General features: G+C 38.5%; 2 protein-coding genes across 4 annotated transcripts in view; both read right to left on the bottom strand.

Moving 5' to 3' along the window:
- Positions 1–5,147, bottom strand: part of LOC149117238 (uncharacterized) — a 32,129-nt gene extending 26,982 nt beyond the window's left edge. The window contains exons 1-5 of one of the 3 annotated variants that reach the window (XM_089276896.1): positions 5,132–5,147; positions 4,977–5,049; positions 3,283–4,656; positions 2,184–2,256; positions 1,098–1,151 (exon numbers count right to left, since the gene is read on the bottom strand). The gene's annotated coding sequence lies outside the window, so the exon portion shown is untranslated. Of the gene's footprint in view, positions 1–1,097; positions 1,152–1,252; positions 2,043–2,183; positions 2,257–2,343; positions 3,223–3,282; positions 4,657–4,976; positions 5,050–5,131 lie in introns of those variants that run through there. The other 2 variants (XM_089276901.1, XM_089276903.1) reach the window with 2 other exon arrangements.
- An 8,968-nt stretch (positions 5,148–14,115) lies between these two features.
- On the bottom strand, positions 14,116–24,223 carry LOC110041717 (7SK snRNA methylphosphate capping enzyme-like). Its single transcript, XM_089277302.1, has 5 exons — positions 24,104–24,223; positions 22,385–23,699; positions 21,109–21,327; positions 20,659–20,785; positions 14,116–15,423 (listed from the first exon to the last, which is right to left on the bottom strand). Exons 1-5 carry the CDS (start codon positions 24,187–24,189, stop codon positions 15,377–15,379), a joined length of 1,794 nt encoding a protein of 597 aa, XP_089133428.1. The 5' UTR covers positions 24,190–24,223; the 3' UTR covers positions 14,116–15,376.
- Between the last annotated feature and the right edge of the window lie 39 nt (positions 24,224–24,262).

Genomic DNA, 24,262 nt, shown 5'->3' with positions numbered 1-24,262 from the left:
TAACGCAATCTGTGGAATAATGGCGGGTGCACAACAGATCAAAACAGAACTGAGCTTAAACGAGTTCTTGATGGGAATCCTCGATTAAGAGGAGGATTTTAGAGGCTGCTAACAGACTTCTGGGTCAGTTAGGATCTCAGCAAATTGTTAAACTTCTTGTAAATGACGGCTTATGAGACGAAAGACAAATAATATTGATAGATGTTATGAAGCGGGCTTCGGAGAGTTGAAATCTGCTTAACCGTGGCGATGTCTGAGAGTGATGTTGTACACTAATCACCGAAAATGTGGCTGAAACATACTGGAAATATAACATGAGGCATCGTGGAACATCCAGTTGTCGACATGTCGCGAGGTAAGTGGAATATATCATTATTTTCTTTGTGCATCGTTATTTTCACGTTATTATGCTAATTAGGACGGCGGTCTTTGTTGACAAAAGCACAGCTTAAACTTCTTCTTCTAACATTTTACAGTTTTAACTGCCCCAAAATTTTATTGCATTTTTTCACAGGTGAAACATTGCTCTTTAAGTGGAGGATAGTTTTGGGATCTCAAGTGATGTACTTTTGGCGATATTTTCCTTTAAACTTCGCCTTTTTTATGGCGCTTCATGAGTAGTCCAAAAGGGAAGAAATTTAAAATTCTGTAAAAAAATCAGGTGATGATCAAATTGCCAAAACAGCCTCTCAATGTAACAAGAAACATTTGCTTGTCTCGAATAAAGGGTTTTTACCCAGATTTAGATCGTTTTCTTTATATGGCAAACTGTTAAAAATGTGCCCTAAAATGGCCGCTGAAAGCCCTCTCAGGGGGGCAAAACCAAGATGGTGGCCCCAGCGCTAACATACGAATCGAATTGAACTGAAAGTTATATTTTTGTGAACCACTTATCTAGACCATTCATCTGAGAAAGTTTGAGGAATTTGATTTTTTCTGGTCCAAATGGCCATAGTTGAAAATTACAGAGGGCGCCTCTTAATACCGGCGAAGGAGACTGCAATTCTGCACTTTCGCTGTCGTCCGTTGTATATTTCTTTTATCTCGACAGAGGGTTCAAATCAGAGAGCTAAGCAATAATCATATAGAATACCTACCTCAGGCCTTCAGCTGGGCTAAACAGAAAACTATAATTCAGATGACTCGCTAGCCTATGGAGAAAAATTTACAGCAATTACTGCACGGGTCCTTGAGAAACACTGAAGGAGCTTGAGTTTCTGAATCTTCGAAACTTCTGCAAAACGTACGTTACCATGCGTTGTAAAACGACTGAATGTGAAACCAAAAGTTTAATACAAATAATCAAATAGGGGTTTTTCCCTCATTCCATGAAAGATCAGCACATCTGGCTCGTGACCTAAGCTGGCGTGTACACGTGATGAATAGTGTATGAGAAAGGATTCGACAAGTCGCCTGCATGTTACTTACTTGATCACCCGGTATTTTATGTTAGTTTTTCATCTTTGATTACCAATACAACTTTATGCACAAGTGTTTAAACACTAAATGACTATAAGCTATGTCAATCCGTGACACATCCTGACTAGTTCCCCTTGTTCTCCTTTCCCCACCCTGCTCAGAAGAGCTGTAGAGACAGTTTCCTCGCAGGCTACTTCGCGAATATCACGAAAGCCCCTACAACAGCGGAAGTCTATCACAGGTTACTGCTCTCGTTCAGACATTTTCTTTTTCACTCTTGATTAGTTTCAAGGATTTATGTTGTAACAATGAGCAATTCTCAGTCACCAGCGAGTAAAGTCATCACCAAAGTACGCATTAACACGGCTAAAAGTCGGCTGATACGACATAGCTCGACCAAAATCACCTAACTTGCCTCCTTCCCCTTTGAAAAACACACAGTCGCCCTTCGAAAAATGACTACGAAACAATTGAATCATCGGCTATAAAGTTGAGGCCGGAAAGCACGTTTGATACGGGAAGTTGAATGACCTTCAATAAACTTCAGTGATATCAAGTGATCAGTGTCGCAATTTCTGGATATTTTATACATATGACTGAGTAACGTTGCGAAAAAAACACACACAACAGCAGCATTTTGAAGTATTAAACAAAATTTGAATACTTCATTCCCCACGAGAAACCAGATCTAAGATACAGACAATGCATATGTATTCAAAATGCGTCAACAAAGATTATGCATCTATTATGTATCGAATACGTACCTCAGCTCAGACCTTCACCTCAGCTGATCAGACAGAAAACTATGATTGAGATGGTCTCAGATGACTTGCTAGCCTATGGAGAACAGATTACAGCAATTACTAGACGAGTCGTAGAGAAACATTGGGAAAGTCTCAGTTTCTGAATCGACTAGACCCGTACCGTGTATAGAAAATGACTGAAAGCGAAACCAAAAGTTGAATTACAAATAATCAAATAGGGGTTTTTCCCTCATTCCATGAAAGATCAGCGCATCTGGCTCGTGACCTCATAGTATTAATCTGGCTTGTACGCGTGATAAACAGTGTAAAAGAAAGGATTCGAAAATTCGCCTGTATATTAATTACTTGATTACTTGGTATTTTGTGTTAGTTTTTCATCTTTGATTACGAATACAACTTTATTGCGCAAGCATTTAAACACCAAATGACTATCAGCTATGTCAATCCATGACACATCCTGTCTAGTTCTCCTGATGCTCTCTCTTACCCCACCCTGCTCAGAAGAGCTGTAAAGACAGTTTCTTCGCCAGCTACCTCGCGAATATCACAAAAACACCTACAACAGCGGAAGTCTATCACAGTTAACTGCTCTCGTTGAGACATTTCTTTTTCACACTTGATTACTTTTAAGGATTAATATCGTGACAATGAGCAATTTTCTGTCACCAGCGAATAACGTCATCAACAAAACACACATTAACACCACTAACAGTCAGAGATGACATAGGCCCACTAAGATCACCTAACTTGCCTCCTTCCCCTTTGAAACACACACAGTCGCCCTTTTAAAAGTGAATACGGAACAATTGAATATTCGGGTATAAAGTTGAGGCCGGAAAGCACGTTTGATACGGGAAGTTGAATGACCGTTAATAAACTGCAGTGATATCAAGTGGTCAGTGTCGCAATTTCTGGATATTTTATACAAATGACTGAGTAACGTTGAGAAAAAACACACACAACAGAAGCATTTTTAAATATTGAGCAAAATTTGAATGCTTTACTCCTCACGAGAAATCAGATCTACAATAAAGACAATGCATATGGATTCAAAATGCGTCGACAAAGATTATGCATCGATTCTGTATCGAATACGTACCTCGGCTCAGACCTTCACCTCAGCTGATCAGCCAGAAAACTATGATTCAGATGGTCTCAGATGACTTGCTAGCCTATGAAGAATAGATTGCAGCATACACGAGTCGTTGAGAAACATTGGAAAAGTCTGAGTTTCTGAATCGACTTAGCCCTTACCGTGTATAGAAAATGACTGAAAGCGAAACCAAAAGTTTAAAGTACAAATAATCAAATAGGGAATTTTCCCTCATTCCATGAGAGATCAGCGCATCTGGCTCGTGACCTCCTAATATTAATCTGGCTTGTACACGTGATGAATGTAATAGTGTGAGAGAAAGGATTCGAAAAGTCGTCTGTATGTTGCTGACTTAATTACTTGGTATTTTGTGTTAGTTTTGCATCTTTGATTACGAATACAACTTTATTGCGCAAGTATTAAACGCCAAATGACTACCTTATTACATGAAATTTTCGCGACACGTTAATTTCGCGAATTTCGCGATTTAAAAAAAATCGCGAAATTTAAGTGACGCGATAATTAAATGTCGCGAAATTAACATGATGCGAAAATTAAGTGACTCACATTACGTCAATAATTAAAAAAGCGACTTTATTACCATTACACACGTTTATAACAATCATTTTGAACTATTCTGTGGTAATGTTCTGGTCCTCTTCATCACTACTGCTTTCCGTCTCCACTCCAGGTAGCACTTCTTTTGTACAATCCTCAAACTGTCCATTTACTGGCTCCTTGTAGTGCTGTTCTACTAGTTGTTTAAACCTTTCAATTGCCTTGTAGACACTGTGACAACATCTTTCTTGTTACTGTTTACATAATCAGTTGCGTTTCTGTTTATTTGGACGTTGTTGATTAAGTTGTTTGATCAAATTCAGGGACATCTTAAATAACATTGACAAAGAAATATAGTGTGTCTCACTCAAAAACGCGAAATTAAAGTGAGTCAAAATGCAAAATTTTCGCAAAATCGCGAAATTAAGGTGTCGCGAAATATGCGAACCTCAAAATCGTAAAATTAACGTGTCGCGAAAATTTCATGTAATAAGGTATCAGCTATGTCAATCCGTGACACATCCTGTCGAGTTCTCCTTGCTCTCACTTACCCCACCCTGCTCAGAAGAGCTGTAGAGACAGTTTCCTCGCAGGCTACTTCGCGAATATCACGAAAGCCCCTACAACAGCGGAAGTCTATCAGTTTACTGTTCTCGTTCAGACATTTTCTTTTTCACACTTGAATAGTTTTAAGGATTTTTATCGTGACAATGAGCAATCAACAAAATACACATCAACACCGCTAAAAGTTGGCTGATACGACATAGCTCCACTAAGATCACCTAACTTGCCTCCTTCCTCTTTGAAACACACACAGTCGCCCTTTAAGAAACGAATACGAAACATTAATATTGGGCTATAAAGTTGAGGCCGGAAAGAACGTTTGATACGGGAACTTGAATAACCTTCAATAAACTTCAGTGATGTCAAGTAATCAGTGTCTCAATCACTGATTCTGATATTTTATACCTATGACTGAGTAACGTTGCGGAAAAAAACATACAACAGCAGCATTCTTAAATACTACGCAAAATTTCAATACTTCATTCCCCACGAGAAACCAAATCTAAGATACAGACAATGCATATGTATTCAAAATGCGTCAACAAAGATTGTGCATTTATTATGTATCGAATACGTACCTCAGCTCAGACCTTCACCTCAGCTGATCAGACAGAAAACTATGATTGAGATGGTCTCAGATGACTTGCTAGCCTATGGAGAACAGATTACAGCATACACGAGTCGTTGAGAAACATTGGAAAAGTCTGAGTTTCTAAATCGACTAGGCCCTTACTGTGTGTAGAAAATGAATGAAAGCGAAACCAAAAGTTGAATTACAAATAATCAAATAGGGGTTTTTCCCTCATTCCATGAAAGATCAGCGCATCTGGCTCGTGACCTCATAGTATTAATCTGGCTTGTACACGTGATAAATAGTGTAAAAGAAAGGATTCAAAAAGTCGCCTGTACATTAATTACTTCATTACTTGGTATTTTTTGTTAGTTTTTCATCTTTGATTACGAATACAACTTTATTGCGCAAGCATTTAAACACCAGATGACTATCAGCTATGTCAATCCATGACACATCCTGTCTAGTTCTCCTGATGCTCTCCCTTACCCCACCCTGCTCAAAAGAGCTGTAAACACAGTTTCTTCGCAAGCTACTTCGCGAATATCACAAAAACCCCTACAACAGCGGAAGTCTATCACAGTTTACTGTTCTCGTTCAGACATTTCTTTTTCACACTTGATTACTTTTAAGGATTAATATCGTGACAATGAGCAATTTTCTGTCACCAGCAAATAACGTCATCAACAAAACACGCATCAACACCGCTAAAAGTCAGAGACGACATAGGCCCACTAAGATCACCTAACTTGCCTCCTTCCCCTTTGAAACACACACAGTCGCCCTTTTAAAAGTGAATACGAAACAATTGAATATTCGGGTATAAAGTTGAGGCCGGAAAGCACGTTTGATACGGGAAGTTGAATGACCTTTAATAAACTGCAGTGATATCAAGTGGTCAGTGTCTCAATTCTGATATTTTATACATATGACTGAGTAACGTTGAGAAAAAACACATACAGCAGCAATATTTTTAGAGCAAAATTTGAATCAGTACTTCATTCCCCACGAGAAACCAGATCTAACATACAGACAGTGCATGTGGATTCAAAATTCGTCTTATGTATCGAATACGTACCTCAGCTCAGACCTTCACCTCAGCTGATCAGCCAGAGAACTATGATTGAGATGGTCTCAGATGACTTGCTAGTCTATGAAGAACAGATTACAGCAATTACTACACGAGTCATTGAGAAACATTGGAAAAGTCTGAGTTTCTGGATTCAAAATGCGTCAACCAAGATTATGCATCTATTATGTATCGAATACGTACCTCAACTCAGACCTTCACCTCAGCTGATCAGACAGAAAACTATGATTGAGATGGTCTCAGATGACTTGCTAGCCTGTGGAGAACAGATAACAGCAATTACTACACGAGTCGTTGAGAAACATTGGGAAAGTCTGAGTTTCTGAATCGACTAGGCCTGTACCGTGTATAGAAAATGACTGAAAGCGAAACCAAAAGTTGAATTACAAATAATCAAATAGCGAATTTTCCCTCATCCCATGAAAGATGAGCGCATCTGACTCGTGACCTCATAATAATAATCTGGCTTTTTCACGTGATCTTTTTGCGCAAGTATTTCAACACCAAATGACTATCAGCTACCGTATGTCAATCCGTGACATCCTGTCTAGTATGGTTGGCGAAATGGTGCAAAATTCACAAAGTTTATATTCATTCACATTTAATGTTGTTATTATTATTCACGAATATATTTATTTACATTCAACAACTAAATTTATATTCAAGAAATATACTAATTCACATTTAACGACGTATTTCGTATTCACGAATATATTTACTCACATTTACGGGATGTATTCATTCACATTCAACGGTTTATATTCATTCACATTCACGATCGAAATATTGGTTCAACATGGTGCAATATTCATTCAACATTTTCTGCGCACCGCCTTCGCGCATCATTAGGTCCCAGCTCACGCTCTACAATTTCTGAACGCAATATGGCGGACGAAGGAAGCCTTATTATATGAAGGGGTAGAACAAAGACCAAAGACCCCAAACACAAATGTTACATTGGCAGGAACTTTCGATCTCCTACAAGAGTGCGAAGGGGAATGGAACACCGCGGAAGTAGGATTGAGAGAGAACATCCAAATAAGGCTCGAGTGTAGCTCTCCAGCAATTACTACCTTTCGTCAGTATCATAGGGCAGCACTGAATGAAATACTGGGAAATATATGTCTTTTGCATGGAGAATGGATACGACACGACTCATCAAACTGCACAAACCTTGCAGTGTATTCTGTGACCAGCCCTGAGGTCTTCTGAACTCGATATTCAATATCGGAGTTAGTTCTTGGGGAGCAGAGATGGCGCAGTGGTGACCCTCGCCTCCCACCAGTTTGACCCGGCGATGAGTTTGTGGTTGGTTCTCGCCTTGCTCGAGGGTTTTATCCGGGTGCTCCGGTTTTCCTCCCCCCACAAAAAAACAGCATCTCCAAATCCCAATTCGACCAGGATAGAGGGTCTGAATGAAAGCCCGCTCTTCCTCTCTAAATATTTTAATTCTAATTTTTATTTTCCTTCTGCAACAAAGATCGTCGGGTTTCACGTGGACAAAGTTCAAATGCTTCTTGTTTCAAGGTGGACATTGAAACGTCGTATTGTGGAGTACGGGCTTCTCGATGATTTCGCATGAGCAACTAGACAATCTCGTAGAACGTTTCATGATGAGTGATCAGTCAACGGGATGGAAGAGGGAGAGTATTGGCCATGTTGACCCTGGAGACTCTAGAATCAGCTGGGCTGTCGTAAGACACCCTCACATTTTTCACCCCTATGACCACTTCGCACCCTTGATGGCCACTCAAACCTTTGCGTCGCTGAGGGAAACAAATCTAGGACAATGCTACAGTTCTGTTATTAGTAGAACATTTAAACAAAAAAACCACAACAACAACGCTAGTATAGTTTTTTTTTTTTACATTGTTTTAGGAGTACCTTGTTAAAGATTAAAGGTTAATTAAAGGAAAATCATCAATACCCCCATGCATGACAGTAACCAGGCTATGGTGTCCGTCAATATGCCACAAGCTATTTGGAGCAGCCACAGAACACGCTCTCCTAGAAATTACGACAGCCCAACGGATTTTAGAGTTTCCAGGGTCAACGCGGTCAATACTCTCCCTGATTCCATCCCGTTGAACTCTGAGACCTATAATGATCGAAGATGTCCGGTCACCAAGGAATACCCGAGCAAAGTCCCATGATCACTCATAAAACGTTGTACGAGATTATCTACTTGCTCATCCGAAATCATCGAGCAGTCTGTTATCTCCTCTAGCCCATGTAATGTTTATGTTCTGTTGTGTATGTTTGGGGTCGTTTGTCTTTGTTCTACCCCTTCATATAATAAGGCTTCCTTCGTCCGCCATATTGCGTTCAGAAATTGTAGAGCGTGAGCTGGGACCTAATGATGCGCGAAGGCGGTGCGCAGAAAATGTTGAATGAATATTGCACCGTGTTAAACCAATATTTCGATCGTGAATGTGAATGAATATAAACCGTTGAATGTGAATGAATACATCCCGTAAATGTGAGTAAATATATTCGTGAATACGAAATACGTCGTTAAATGTGAATTAGTATATCTCTTGAATATAAATTTAGTTGCTGAATGTGAATAAATATATTCGTGAATAATAATAACAACATTAAATGTGAATGAATATAAACCTTGTGAATTTTGCACCATTTCGCCAACCATAGTCTAGTTCTCCTTGATCTCCCTTACTTCACCCTGCTCAGAGGAGCTCTAAAGACAGTTTCCTCGCAGGCTACTTCGCGAATATCACAAAAACCCCTATAGCAGCGGAAGTCTATCATAGTTTACTGTTCTTGTTCAGACATTTTCTTTTTCACACTTGAATAGTTTTAAGGATTTATATCGTGACAATGAGCAGTTCTCAGTCACCAGCGAGTAAAGCGTCATCAACAAAATGCACATCAACACCGCTAAAAGTCGGATACGACATAGCTCGACTAAGATCACCTAACTTGCCTCCTTCCCCTTTGAAAAACACACAGTCGCCCTTTGAAAAATGAATACGAAACAATTGAATAAGAAATAAAATGCAAACAGCGGCAACAAACATAACACGTAAACTACGCATGGTTTGGAACAACAATTTAAAATTAGATTGTTGAGATTGTTTAGATTGTTGTTCCAAACCAGACGTAGTTCATGTGTTACGAAACAATTGAATATTCGGGTATAAAGTTGAGGCCGGAAAGCATGTTTGATAAGGGAAGTTGAATGACCTTCAATAAATTTTCAGTGATATCAAGTAATCAATGTCTCAATTCTGATATTTTATACATATGACTGAGTAACGTTGAGAAAAAACACATACAACAGCAGCATTTTTAAATATTAAGCAAAATTTGAATACTTCATTCACCACGAGAAACCAGATCTAAGATACAGACAATGCATATGGATTCAAAATGCGTCAACAAAAATAGCCTGCCAACAGGTTCCCAATGGGGTAACCCGAAAACACTGATCCCCGGTCCACGGACCCCCACTACGGACCGGGTCCACGGACTACCCGTACGGATCTCCTGTACAGACCACCCCCCAAAAATAGAATAAAAATAAGAAATAAATACTTCACTTGAAAAAAAAAAGCCTACAAGCTTCTTTCAGCGTAAGGAGATGCCGATGGTACAAAGAAGGAAAATTGTTACCTTCCATTCGTGGTTCCATCTGGCCGTGGAAGATGGGTTTTTAGGTCGTTCAAGCTTGCTTGTATCTGTAGCCTGGAATGAGCTCACGAATACATGGGAGACTGGGCTGAACAAAATGGTGGAGGGGAAGGAGTACAAATTTCGAAGTTTCCCGAAGGCTTCCTGGAGTCCCGGGCCTGGAGGCGTTTACGGTCTTTCATATACAGTATGGCCACAGCAAAGGAAATGGCAACGTGTAATGATATAACTTGCGCCCAAGGCTGAAACCAAGAATGTCACATTTGCAAAATGTAACGTTCGAAATTTCGCCGACCCGATCTATTAGACAACCCAGGACTGAAATATTTATTTCTTATTTCATGATTCTATTTTGGGGGTGGTCCGTAGAGGGGGTCCATACGGGGAGTCCATGGACCAGTCCATAGGTAGTCACTACCCGGTCCGTAGTGGGGTCCGCGGACCAGGGTCAGTGTTTCCGGGTTACCCCTAAGAAAGTCTAGACGGAGGTAACTCACTACACGGATCGTGTGCTCGTCGCCATAATTGTGCGATCTTTTACATTTATCACCAAATTTACAACTTTCTTTGGCAAAGAAAGGGCATAAATGTAACAGATAACATCTTCTTTTAGTACATCCACCGGTCTTTCCAACTTTAGGACAAAACTCTAGACGTACATCTAACTTCACAATCACTATCGTTTCCCCGGCCTGGTTTGACTTGAATAGTTACGGAAACATTTTGACGAATTCCAGCGCGCCAAACTCTAAAACAAATTTACGGTTGTTTTGGGAAAGAAGTAATACTGCACGGTCCAGATCCAGTTCTCCTCCATTTTCCAGGAGACACTTTAAAAACTCTTCCGGTGCTGTTTTTCTTGTGGCCCCGTCCATGTTGTTTCCAAGAAAGTTTCCAAAGATTCCAAGGACATTTGTGATTTGAGCCTGCAAACTTTTAACGAGAAACTCAGACCCACACACCAGAACCAGTCGCTATGGAAAATATAACTTAGTGTGCCCCTCCTATAACAGAGAAACGGAAGGGGGCGAACTTTCCAAGCCAATGGAGCAAAACTATGGCTGTGGAACAGCATCCCTTTAGACATTCACAAGAAAGACTTCATTGCTTCCTTTAAATCTGCTGTTAGAAAATATTTTTTGTCCAAAAACTCTTAGCTTAGTTTTTAGTTGTGCATATCTAGATTTAGATTTTTTAAATTTTTAACTTTTATCATATCTTTAAATTTTTAGCTGTATTCTATTTTTGTAATTTTTATTATCCTATACAGTAAACACCCGCGTATAAGAACCTAGAATTTTTGGGTTCAGGCTGAATGGGTTCTTATATTTTGGGGTAGTTTTTCCGAACTCGGGCTGATTAGGTTCTTAGTAGGTTCTTATTTGTAGGAGTTGTCATAGTGATACCATTCAGAGAGCTACTGTAGTACTAGTATGTCATAATGGTTGAACATTTGTATTTTAAACCGCAAAAATGCCAAGCCTTATTTTTTAAATAATAATAAATTCAGTATCATAGGCTACCATATTTACAGTTGTATTTGATAATAATGTAAATTGTTAACAGCAATATAAATATATAAATAAAAACAGCAAAAATAAATAAAAACCCAATTTAGGGAATTAAAATTGAACCAATTTGAAAATAATCAAATACAATGTGAAACAAAATATTAATTTTCTTGCGTATTGAAATAAAGATGCATTGTACTGTACACAGAAAGAACAAACATTTTCTTTGGGTATCACTGTTACAGTTGGAATGAAAAAGACAAGCAGTAATGTGTATTTCACATGAGCAAAAGTCAGGGCACTCTACAGATTCAAGTCCCAAGGCTACACCAGTATAATTTTATACAGTATTCTATACTCTGTATTTAAAAGATTTTCAATTAAACAAATAATTTTCATGGTGTTTCTCAGAAATTTCACAATTTCTATCAATTAAAATCCAGTATTTTGGCTACAAAATAAGAGTGTTTTTTTGTATAAGAACCTATTGTTCTTTGCCAGCCTAAATAGGTTCTTATATATTTGGGTATTAAAATGCCCAATTTCAGCCTGTAGGTTCTTAAATCACTAGGTTCTTATACGCGGGTGTAAGTGTAAATAGTTTTTAATTTTTAACTTAGGATAGAGGGCCACTGGTTCGTTAGTTTTTTACTGTTATGTGTTACACTCTGTAAATAAAGTTGTTACTTACTTACTTACTTAGTTACTTACTTACTAAACGTTCCATCCGAAAGCCATGAAACAGCGTCATGTAAGCATCATGTTATGTCACACTACTCTATAAGCCCCTAAAGCTGCAATTAAGGGTGTTTTTAGGAGGTCATACTGTTGTTATGGCAACCTATTCTGTCACGAAAATGATAACAATGTGTTCACCAATGATTGGGCAGTTTTTTGATACCATGATTGTAGCATCAAGTGATAGAGTGGTTATAATGACCCATCAAATCTAAGTGTTGGAAACTGTTTTGAGTCACCTTTAAAGGGAATCCGAGCTTCTCATACGTATGCACTGAGCTTTGCTATTGCACGTCTTCCATAAACTCACAGCTCTTGCTCTGGACATTCACCTTTCTCATGCTCTGGACATTTTTAATACTTTTTAATCGATTTGAAGTCAATAATTAAATAGAAATATCAAAATGTTGACACTTTAATTACACTTTAAAAAATCCAACTCACAAGATTTTGGTTGGTCAAATCAAACAAAACCAGCAAAACACTTCATGTGATATATAGATGTAGCCAAGCCTCAAAGCAGAGCTTCTGGACCGAGTTGTTCAAATTCCATTCTGCAAATTCCATTAAGCTAACCCAGGATAAGCAAAAATTAATTTGATATGAGTCTTGTAAATTTGCAGTGAGGTTTTCTGGGTTGTGCCCTGGTGTACTGGTACACAGAGGGAATAACCATTGTTCTCCTTTCTTCATGAACCTTTGCTCAGCTGCTGAACATTGTTGGGTCTTTTGTATCCGTTCTTGTGAACCAGTACACGAGGACAGAACAGTTTTCTGTTTATATTGTTTGGCTCTCTCTTTTGAGTTCGAATGATGTAAAACTGCACAAAACATAAGGAGTGTAAAACATTTTTTAAGAAGAATAATTTATAATTCAGTTAATGTTTAATCCTGGGTTAGCATTAACCAGCTTCCAAAAACCCAGGCCTGACCTTACTTGAGCCTGCAATCCATCAGAAACCCAGCATTTGGTCAGCAGTCAACTTAAAAACACATGACCTCGATGAGGTCTTAACTTGAGCCTGCAATATGGTCAAGTGATACTGGTCAGCGAACACCTCGTTTTGACAGGTGTCAAATATTGCTATTAACATGGATGTCCAACATCAAAGACGTATGCTGTAAACCAATGCTGCTTGGCTTGATACTAGCTGGGGTATGGCTGCCATGTTGTGTGATGTCATCGCTGGGCGCACACACCCACCATCCATGCAGCTAGTCATGTTGACCATGAAAAAAGAAGTTGCATGGTTTTCCGTTTCTACGCATGCATGTGATCTTGTTCCTATAGTTACAGTGTGCTGCTTGGCAGCCCGGAGCTCTGCTATCACATAATTGAGGCTTATTCCCCTCACCCTATAACCCTGACAGCAATCCGATATGGATGAATTGTTCCACCATCTCCCAGGGACTTAACAAGATGAAAATTTCCAAGGCAAAATGAGGAAAAAATTTCATATGTACACATTTTTAACATGTTCTTAATTAGGATCTTGAAAAAAAAAAAATTCAAAAGAAATTTTCCAGTGCTCAGAAGTAAGTGTTACGGTTCACTGTTACAAGCTATGGCCCTATCTCCTGTAAAATTAAACTTTCACAAGTCAAAAAGATTGGACTGCCTTGGAAAAAAGGCTGCCCCTTTAAGTTTTGCAAATTCAAAATGCCAGCTTTACAATCAGTTGCTCACTAGCACCCACTAAAAACACCTTGCACACACTTCAGGCTGACTAACATGGGACCTTCCTGAGCAGGGAGAGGTGAGTAAGAGGTAAAGAGGTCAAGTCTGCATACGAGCCAAGTGGCTCATCAGGCCTGAGCTTATCCCAGTTTCTGTAGCGTGAAGTACTATTTCTATTCCACCCTGGATGTTAGTCCATTGTATGGTTACCCCTGCATTAAATTCATTGGTACCCATTTATACACCTGGGTGGAGAGAGGCACTGTGAAGTGTCTGGCCCACGAACACAACAAAGTGACCCCAGCCAGGGCATGAACCCAGACTGAATGAATAAATGAATGAATAACTTTGTTTGAACACAATAAATCGACCACTCAATCTGGAGCTAAGCGCACTAATCACGAGGCCACTATGCCTCCACAATTCTAAGAAGCCTACTTTTAACTTTACTCTACATGAATTGAAAACAATGAACACATTGTCAGACTAAAACATTTATTTCAGAGAACCATATTACCATATGGTTACTAGAAGTTACAACGGTAAACCTGTTTCATTGAAATCTACCCATATTAATATAGGTAAACCAATTACATGAACCAGGACCAAATGTAAATTGAAAGGTTTTTTAAAATGCTGCTTTCCTTCTTTAACCCTTTAACCCCCGTCAGCTGTCAACAGTCAACAGTCAGAAAAATAGCAGAAAACTATTCTGAGTTACTATCAAGCATACAATGAATGAAACAACCATTGTACCTCTATTGCAGCAAGTGAACCTCCAATTAAGCAGACACTCTTCATTAAATCTGAAACAAAATTAGCATCTTACATTTCCCTTAACAACTGAACCTAAATTCAGTGGACACCTCTGTCAAGGCAGCTTGCGAACACAGACATAATTTTCTGGCTTACAAAAGCCGGAAATCCATCTGTGTTTGCAGGCTACTATTGAGGGGATGTAGAACTGTTAAAACCTCTATAAACACATACCAGCCCAAATTTACAGTGTGCAGTATTGAATTAACTGTAAAGCCATGATTGATGAAAGAGTCAACTGAAAATTGACAAGCCCACACAGTATGGAGAAGACAGATTACAAACAAAATCAAAGTTGTTCAAGAATTGAATTCAGGATAGCTAGGTAACAGCTAGTGCAGAAGTTTATTACACTGTGTAACCTTAGTGAAGGTTCTGTGTGTGTCTGCTTAATAGAGGTTTCACAGTATTATTGTATTGAAGATCTCGCAGCAAAAAGAAGACAGAGATAACAGCTGATTACAATTTAAACAATCAAGTCAAAATCTAAGGAGGTACATTGCATTAAGCCTTTAAAATGACACCAGTACCTTCTTTGTCCTATTGACATTAAAAACAGATGTTGTCACTTGTGGTTTTAAGAGTTTCAGTTCAGAGGGTCATGTAGTTATATTTTGAGATTCTGCTAAAACACGTGGTAGGTTAGAAACATAGTGTTGCTATGTGGCTGGGACTATGTGTTTAGAGTGCGTTTTCTGGCAGGGATGTGCCAAATTATGAGAGAGTTCATCTCTACTCTTTCAACACTGTATGGAGATTGCAATATGTTGTCAAGTTTAAGTTGCAGCTCAGAACTTAGTGTAGGTGGTGTTAACTAGTTGCTAACAAATTCTTGACACTCTGCTGCGGCTGTGTGTGAGCAAACCATTGCAAATGTTGCACATTACATTCGAGTCCTAGTTTATTTCATCTGATGATTTCTCTTAGTCATTTGAAGCCTTAGTGAGAAGGTACAGAGGCCGCTGAAAACCTGCAATAAGAGGAAAAAACACATCTTTTATTGCTGTGCTATTAAGACAAATTGAACATCCATATTAATATTAAATGGCTTCTCTAAACTGTTGCCCATCACTCTCGCCTTATTGATACATGTACAAGTACACTACTCCTAGCAAGCAATCAGCCTGAGTAAACTTTTATATGCAGTGGGCTTGGTTTTTCAAAAGCCAAATAATGCTAATCCAAGTCAAAGTTAATCAGAGTTTTAACTACAGTTCAACTCACTCACTCAATCCTGCTATGCCAAAGTGGCACCAAGGCCTCATTAACTACAGTTTAATCCCACTATTTCCAACTCTCAGGGGAAATGAAAAACAGTTTGAATAGCAGGAGTTTGAAATAGCTCATAGTAAGAAGACTGAAGGGCAAATCAAAGAGAAATGGTTTTGATTGGAATTTTACATGCAAGTACTGTAGTTTACAAATCAGTTGGTTTAAGATATTTACCATGTGACTGCATGAGTCTTGTACTGCAAAAGATGTCTACGCTTTTCTTCAAGTAAGAACAGGCAACTACTTTTGTTTCCATAGAAGATGGAAATTCGCCTGTTGTCACGTTCTATGAAATACCCTGATTGAAACTTTGATACTTTGTTGTTTTTTATTTCTAATTCTGCATTACAGTTTGACAATGCCCTGATTCAAGATTGTCACACATGGACATAAGGTAAAAAAATAAATTTGATTGTTGACAATTAAATCCTGTGTTATCTTGAATCTGATTTGATCAACAGGGCACAAGGACGAGAGATGAAATATAAGAATAAGCCATCAAGTATCTGAGCATTCAGGAGAATGCGGAATGGAGAATATTACTTTATTTTTGTTAAGAGTGAATGCCTATAAAAATGGACCTAAATCGCCTATCAATGGCACAAGTCAAAAGATTGATTTCTCTTGTATTTTGCCCATAGATAGGTCCTAGAAAGAATAGAAATGGACCATAGTTCGTTTCTGCTAATACAGCTTTCTTTGGTAGAAATATGCCAAAAACGATTTCGACCCGATTGGGCTCAAAATCTACTTCCGGTTTTGCTGAATTTTCCAAATATTTGATTGCTTCGCGCTCCGCAGAACAGCTACTTGAGAATCTTTCAATGGATTTTATATTCAGTTCAGGTCTTCGTGGTATGACTGAGCGAAAAATAAAATAAATCAAAGTTAGTTTTGAGCCCGAAAAGAGATCAAACTGACACGCAAAATTTTACAATGTGTCGCAAGAAAATTATTACATAAAAACATCGCCATATTTTTCTATGGGCTGTAACTTTAAATACCATAAAAACACTTTCTACGGGTTAAATATACACCCACCTGTTAGGATATCAAAAAATATCTCTGGGCAAATGGTTTCAAGTCGTCTACCTTGGCCTGTGTTTCTCATAGATTTTGCCCAAAATCTGCCGTTGGAATGTAAACAATTGCGTGACATGGATAGCCACTCTCAAGTAAATATTCGTTTCCAGCAATCCGATGAAAGCAATTTTTGAAACGTTGTGTGGATAAAATAATGGAAAATGTTTCCTTTTTTTTTTCTTTTTTTAAGTTAGTATAAATATATATATTTTTTCATTTGCATTGCAACACCCACGACATCCCCAATAAAGAATGTTACTACAGTACTCCGGGTAATGATTTTAACACTTGTTTATTTTATTGATTTCCCTGATAACTTACAATACAGTTTCAGTTTTAGAGATACACTTAACCAATCCTCTATGGTTTATGGCAATCGAATCATTGACTGACAAATAAAGTCAAGTGGAAATACCATAAATTCTATAAACTACTAACTGCGTGACGGCATCTCAGCTCTGCTAGCTGTGTAGAAAATTTGTACCTACACAATATACTCAAACTCAGCTAGAAAACCCGGAATTTCTTGAATTGAATTAGCTGAGGAAGAAATTGCATTTAAGTTTCAATCATACTGGGAAAAAAATCCATCTTTTCTACTTTGGTTGTTCGATCAATTAACTGAAATTTGCAGATCATAACACTGGTAGACAAATAAACATTACAGTGGTCGATCTAGGACTAGGTTTACACTAAAGGAGTTTTTTTGGACTCGTAAACGTTCCCGGATTCATCAATTTTAGAGTATTCGGATTAGTAGGGGTTTACAGTGAAAGGATATTCAGATTCTTAACCGTTTACACACAACGATAACTCTGGGAACATTCATGATGGAATGGCTAACAAGCAGTTTGTTGCCTTGACAACAAGAAAAAAAAATGGCTCCGAAAATAAGGCTAGGGGTAGGTTGAGACAGTCTGAAGTTTTCTTTCAACTCGCTGACCACGGTACTGTTGTCCATCATGTCAGGTCCCTCCAGGTATTTATTCTGGTCTTTACTTGATATCTAGAACTGTCAAGGTTTTCGATCGTGCCATCGTCGTCATCTGTGCAGTAAAGTATAAATTGGGTTTCCGAGGAATATGGCATTACCCATTATAAAAGTGATTACCTACACCTGAAACAGCACGAGGTAATCATCCAGCGACCGCCATCAAATGGCCATCAATGTGCCTACGACTCGACTACGACTGGATCATGTAATCCGCCATTTTCGTTCCACCGCAAACTCAAAAGATCACAGGCGGAAAAATATCTGGATTCGAGTGAAATCGTTTACACGACTCTCCGGATTCAAAAGTTTTCGGATTCAAAGTTCCCACTTTAAATTCCGGATTCAAAATCTCCGGAGACACGACCAAACCGGGGAGTTTTTATTTTGGATTCGTCCACTTTTGTGTCAGGTAAACGGCAAAAGCAATCCGGCACTAAAACGTTCCGGATTCATCACAAATCCGGAACAATTTCCTCTAGTGTAAACCTACAATCCTGGCCATAAGTGGTTGGGACACCTCCCCTTTTTGTGCGCTAAAACCCACGATTTCAACTATGTCCTTAACGTATTACAACAAAAGATGAATAGAAGCAAGTACAATTGACCCCCCTCCCCCCTAGCAATGTTGTAAGAAAATGAAGCTATTCTGAAGACTAGATCGGATGTGGGAAAAAAGGAAAAAGGGACAATAGAAAGTGTTTAGACAGTTGTGTTGGAACTGAATGCGATTGCTGAAAAATCGTTATTATTGGAATAAGACGTGAATATCTATCTTATCGTCTCTTTAGTTCGAGAATATTGTTCTAGGAGGTGAACAATTCATGAAACGTGGCTATTCTGGAGTTATTGTCAAAGATTTTTTTTTCTTCGAGATTTTTATCAACATTGACAGGGGGGAGGGGGGTAGGTGGGCTTGCGCAGTTTTGGTCTTAAGAGAGGCTGCCTGTGAAGTCATCTGCCGTAACTGTCCCAACACTTTTGACCAGGATTGTGGTCTTAAATAAACAGAGAACATCCATCTTGTTTTGTTCGTGGAAGTCGGCCACGGAAGAGCGAATTTCAATGAAATATATATATAATTTGATTAAGTAATTAGCCAAAAATAGGTTGGCCACCAAAACAGTTTAGGGTTTAGCCTAACTCTAACCTTAAGTTTTAAGACTGAAGAAAAAAAGAAGAAAAGCATTGAGCATTTCAGTTGTTTGAAACAGAAACATTCGCACACAATCAACTATAAATTATGTATAGTACGTGCGTAACCTGGAAAGCAATCCGTCCAGCACAGTAATTGTTCAAATTAACAGCTTACCGAGACACTCGCACTGTTGATGCCTCTTATTTATGATTTAAACTTTTAGGATTTGTTTACTTTACTTTTTCCGACTTTATAGCAGGAGAAAAGGCACTAAATGTGCTGGTACAAATAAAAAAGTTTAACCGAAAATCGATCCGTCCAAATCAACAAATACAAATTTAATCACTGTAGCGTTCCTTCAGATCACGTAAGGCTACAAACCAACAATATCAACTTGTCATTACGCTTAACAAATGAACTTAGAACGATTTTCTTTCTAGAACTCGTTCTTGTAATTAAAATGATCGAAGAAAGAACGACAGCTTAAAACGACATAGTAGTAACACCCGAACTCCAAGTAAATTGCTTTTAATTGGTGTTTTCAATTAACGAAATTTCCAAAGCGATGACTTTCAAAATATTAAAGTTAAAAGTGGTCCATTATGTTTTTCTTTTTTCACCCAAATGTTCTAAGATAGCCATCTGCAGTTTGTTGGAAACGAATTATGTATTCAGGGTGACCGCACGAATCACGCAATTGTTTACATTCTCACGGCGGTTCAGGGAAAAATTTATAAGAAGCACAGGCCAAGGCGGGCGACTTAAAACCATTTGCCCAGAGATGTTCTTTGATTTTCAAACAGATGGGTGTACAGTTAACCCGTAGAAAGTGTTTTTATGGGGTTTAAAGATATAGCCCATAGAAACATATGGCAATATTTTAGTGCTATAATTCGTTTGCAACACATCGTAATATTTCGCGTTTCTGTTCGATCTCGTTTCGGGCTCAAACGAGACCTCGATTTATTTTATTTTTTTTTTTATTTGAGCTGAATGTAAAGACCATTCAAAGATTCTCAAGTAGCTGCTGTGCCACATGCAAAGCAATCAAATTTTCAGAAAATTTAGCATAACAGGAAGTAGATTTTGAGCTCAATCGGGGCAAAATCGTTTTTCGCAAATTTCTCCCCAAAAAAGCTGCATTAGCAGAAACTAACTATGGTCCATTTGTTTACTAGCTAGGGCCAGTCTATGGGCAAAAATGAGCAAAATCGATTTTTCAACTTGTGCCGTTGTTTGGTCCATAGTTATGGGCACTGGCTCTTAAGTGGAAATTTGTAATTTGGTACTGATCGAAGGCAATTAGGAATTTATTTTAAGAGAATAGGATTGTTTACCATTTGCATAGAGAAACCACTTTGTCAATAGTTTGTACAAATGGTAAGCAAAAATCCTTGGTTGTAAGATCCATCTGGATTGGCCATTTACCATTTACTTAACAACCCCCAAAGTGCCAAGAAAGCCTGGGATGAGTTTGCACTGATTGTAATTCCAAGATGACAGCTGGAACTGGTGAAGAATTGCAAATGGTAAGCACACTTTGCCTTCAAATATTTAGGTTGGAAATTTTGGACTACCTTTCATGGCATTCCAATAAAATTTTCTGGTTGGTTGAGGCAAAATTATCTCACCATTAATTATTTTACATTCTGACCAAAATTTCTAGAGTTTTTGGGTAAATGGTTAAAAACAACCTAGGACTTCATGAATTTTTTTCTCACCAGATGCTTTATGTTGTGGAACCTCCAGAACTTCAAAAGTGGCAAATCCCACTGCTTCAGACAGAAGGTAGTCAACAAAGTGCTCAGGGCGAAACCTAATGGCATCGTAATTTGAACGGATCTTCTCCTGGGAAAATAATGTTCAGAAATAGTTATAATAAATTCACACATAACATAGCAACAGTGCTTGATACAATGCATCTGTTATTGTACAAGTGATCTGATCCAGGGGAAGAACAGCACAGGTGAAGATTCAAACAATAAAGCTGTATTTTCATTGAGTGTTGAAAAACCACAACTTGTTATTAGCCAGCCCCCTCAGGTAATTGTAATCAAACAAGCAGGAGATGACATTCTCAGAACTGACAAAATGAAGAAAAATTTACCACTTAGAAAAAGATCATTTGAGTTTTGCAATTGTCTAATTAATTTCCTATGGTAAACACTTACCGTCAAATTTCTCTTCTTTTTGTATGATGAGAATGGCTGTGGTTCAAGGATAAGTCTTCCACCAGGATGCAGATTCATGAAAATTCGTTTGAACATCAGTTTAAGCCCTTGATCTCCCCAGTTTAGATGGATCCACTTTGTGAGACTCAAACACAAAATCATGTCATATATAGGCCTTTGCTTGGAAAGTCCATCACTGCTGCTTGGAACATAGTTTTCCTGGAGAGATATAACAACCAAGAAGTTACAAAATAAAGGAGTTACAAAAAAAATTATTTTGCCATCACTTAAATCTTCAGATTATTCAGAAAAATCCCACATAAGGCTTCAATAAGTTGAACAAAGAACCCTTGTAAATACTGGAGGAAATGCTTTTCTCTGGATTTATGGTGGTAATACAAATATATTAAAATATGCTGTATTTTACTGGCAGTTCCTCTTATCACAGTTCTAAGTGGAACTTAACTGAACTGTTGTATGTTAGGGAAGGAAGAAAGTCTGGAGAAAAACCCTCCAAGCTAGGTGACCGACAACAACAGACTTCACCTATGATCCCCAGTAAAAATAATAATGATATTATTATCAAACCTGCGGAGTACATCAGCACTTACCTAATTATTATTATTATTCTTTTTGTAATATAATGTTTCATTTGCATTATTGGTGAAGAACACTGTACCACTGCCATGTGAGATAGTTTTGATCGACCTTTGACAAGTTTTTTGCCAACTTTCTGATGGCTTTACTTTCAAATGAGTTATACTGAAATGTACATGTATGACAGGTGGAGTTGTCAGCTCTGTATTTGTATTCTGACAATTGTCATCTCTGCTTCCTGGTTACGACAATGTGATTTGCTAGTTCATGCAGAGGCCATTAGGAAGTCTTTTAAAGTTATCTTATCACGTGGTAACAGTAGAGTGATGTTAACTGTAAGAAGTACAACATGTGCATTTTCGTTATTTATAACCAACTACTGTATGCCATCTCTACTCCTGTTTAGTGCAAATCTGCCAGTGTTCTGTTCTCTGATTGGCTATGCTACTCACTATCAGTTTCTATTCTGATATTAAGTAACCTAGAAATGTGTAGTTGTTAAAATGTAGCTACTTCCTTGCATTTTCAAAGCATCTGCGAAGAAGATTGTTGTTTAAGTTTTAAACAACTGGTAGATTTGTATATTAAAACAACTGGATAATTCGCTCTCGATTTCTATGCTAACAGAAATCTCAAGCTCTTAATCAAATCACTAAATAAAATAATTAACGTTTATTACCTGTTTGAAAACAACATTATGCGGAAAGGCAGTTTTTTCTTCACTGCCTAGAACAACAGGAGCAGCCAGTGGTCCACTTGTAACAGAAAATGACAATGGAAAATCTATTCCTCTTCTCGAAGTTCCCGACACTGAAACTTGACTTTGCACATAATACCGCAAATTGTTCTTTGCTGCCTTTATTAGGCTGGGATCAATGTCTATTCCAGTGATGGCTTGTGGATTAAAGTCTCGTGCAATTGACAGCGTTACATGACCCACATTACAACCTAAGTCTAAAACAGCCTTTCCTTGGAACCACTCCTTATTGAAGCATTTTAGTCTTAAATCTTGACTGCACTGTGGGTTTCTGTAACCATAGTATCTATTGTAGTTGCCGTAGATAAAGAGTTTCTCCTTTCTCTTATGTTTCCCGGATGAGTTTTGTTTCTCTCTCTTAGGATCCTTGCTCTTGTGCGATCCATGACATTTTCTGATTTCTCGATGTTTCTCTGAGGTCTTTACAAGTTTAACAGCTGAAGAAGAGTCTTCTATTTTAGTGATAGCATGATTTATGTTATCTACCTCCACTGAAGTCTTTAAAGAGATAGAGGCCTTCTTCTTGGGTGATGGTTCAAGTTCTTCTACACTTATTGACTTATCATTGGTTTTTGCTGACTTTGCAGCACACTGATCAGTATCGCATATGCTCGCTTCAGTAACTTTTTTGCCATGAGACAATTCCTCTGCTTTTACAGGGTTCTTTTTTCTCTTCCTTTTGCCCTCAGAAAGTGTCCCATGTTGTTGACTCAATACACTTGATTGCTCTTTTGGTCCTATTTCATTTTCTGTATCATGCTGAGTATTCTGAGGTCGCTTCTTCTTCTTGCGTTTCTTTGGTGTGACATGAGTTGTATTGTTTTCAGGCTCTGGAAGAAAGCCTTTCAGATTAAGAGGGTCAGTTTTATCACGTGGTTCCAACACTTCAACTGGGGATTCACTGTGTACAGACAATGGTGAAGCCTGTGGAGTCACAATGGCGGGATCACGATCTATTAAACTGTTCAAGTTCAGTGGGTCTGCACTGTTCCCTCCAAAATGAAACCTGACAGCTGCACCTTTCTGAGGCTTCCTCCACGGTCTTCCATGGTTAGGTCCCAGATCTCCTCTTTGCTTGCTCTGCTTCACGGGACCAAAAGAGCGAAAATCTTTCAAACTCGCTTTGAAGCGAGGAGGAATACCTTTAGTAACATATTTCTGATTTCCCAGGGGGCTTGAAAATCTCCGCTTCACAGGACTTTGCTGTTCTTTTGATTTCGAGGCCATCTGTGATGCGCTGGCGATAAAGATGTTTGTTTATGAAATATTAATAAGCAAGTAAGCTTATATCCACTTCACACTCGCATCAGATGTGTACTCAAAGATTTCAAAGTCCACGCCTTTGCACAATTCGAACACAGAAATCTCTCTTTGTCAGCGAAAGAAGTCTCCTCTTGTTGAGCGATGACCTTACGTCAAAGTCTGTTCAAAGTGTCTTCAATTCTCCGAACTTGTTTGGAATACGAGAGGGTGTCAGTTACAAATAGTGGCCTCGCCTTCTGGCGAACTCCACTCCGATCTCGAGATAAACTTCGAACACGCCAAAGATGTTTTCGCGTCAAAAAAACCTTTCTTGACTCCAGCTAACGAGGCCAATATTTCAAAAAAACATTACTTTTTCCATTTCCACGTAAACCATACCAGGTCACACAGCCAGTGGCTTCTCCTGAAAGCCCGTTCTTTCTCTTCTCGTACTGCAGCTTCTCTGCTCTGCAACGTGTTTTCATCGTTCCAATGGTTTGCAGTGCGCAGGCGCAAACTGGGATGTTTTTTGCTACACCTTGTTTAGTGTATTTGACG

This window comes from Orbicella faveolata, unplaced genomic scaffold, assembly GCF_042242905.1.
Source record: "Orbicella faveolata isolate gen_17 unplaced genomic scaffold, um_ofav_v1 contig_12, whole genome shotgun sequence".
Classification (NCBI taxonomy): Eukaryota; Metazoa; Cnidaria; class Anthozoa; order Scleractinia; family Merulinidae; genus Orbicella; species Orbicella faveolata.
The sequence above is the reverse complement of the archived record's forward strand: the minus strand, read 5'-3'. Positions and strand labels throughout refer to the sequence as shown.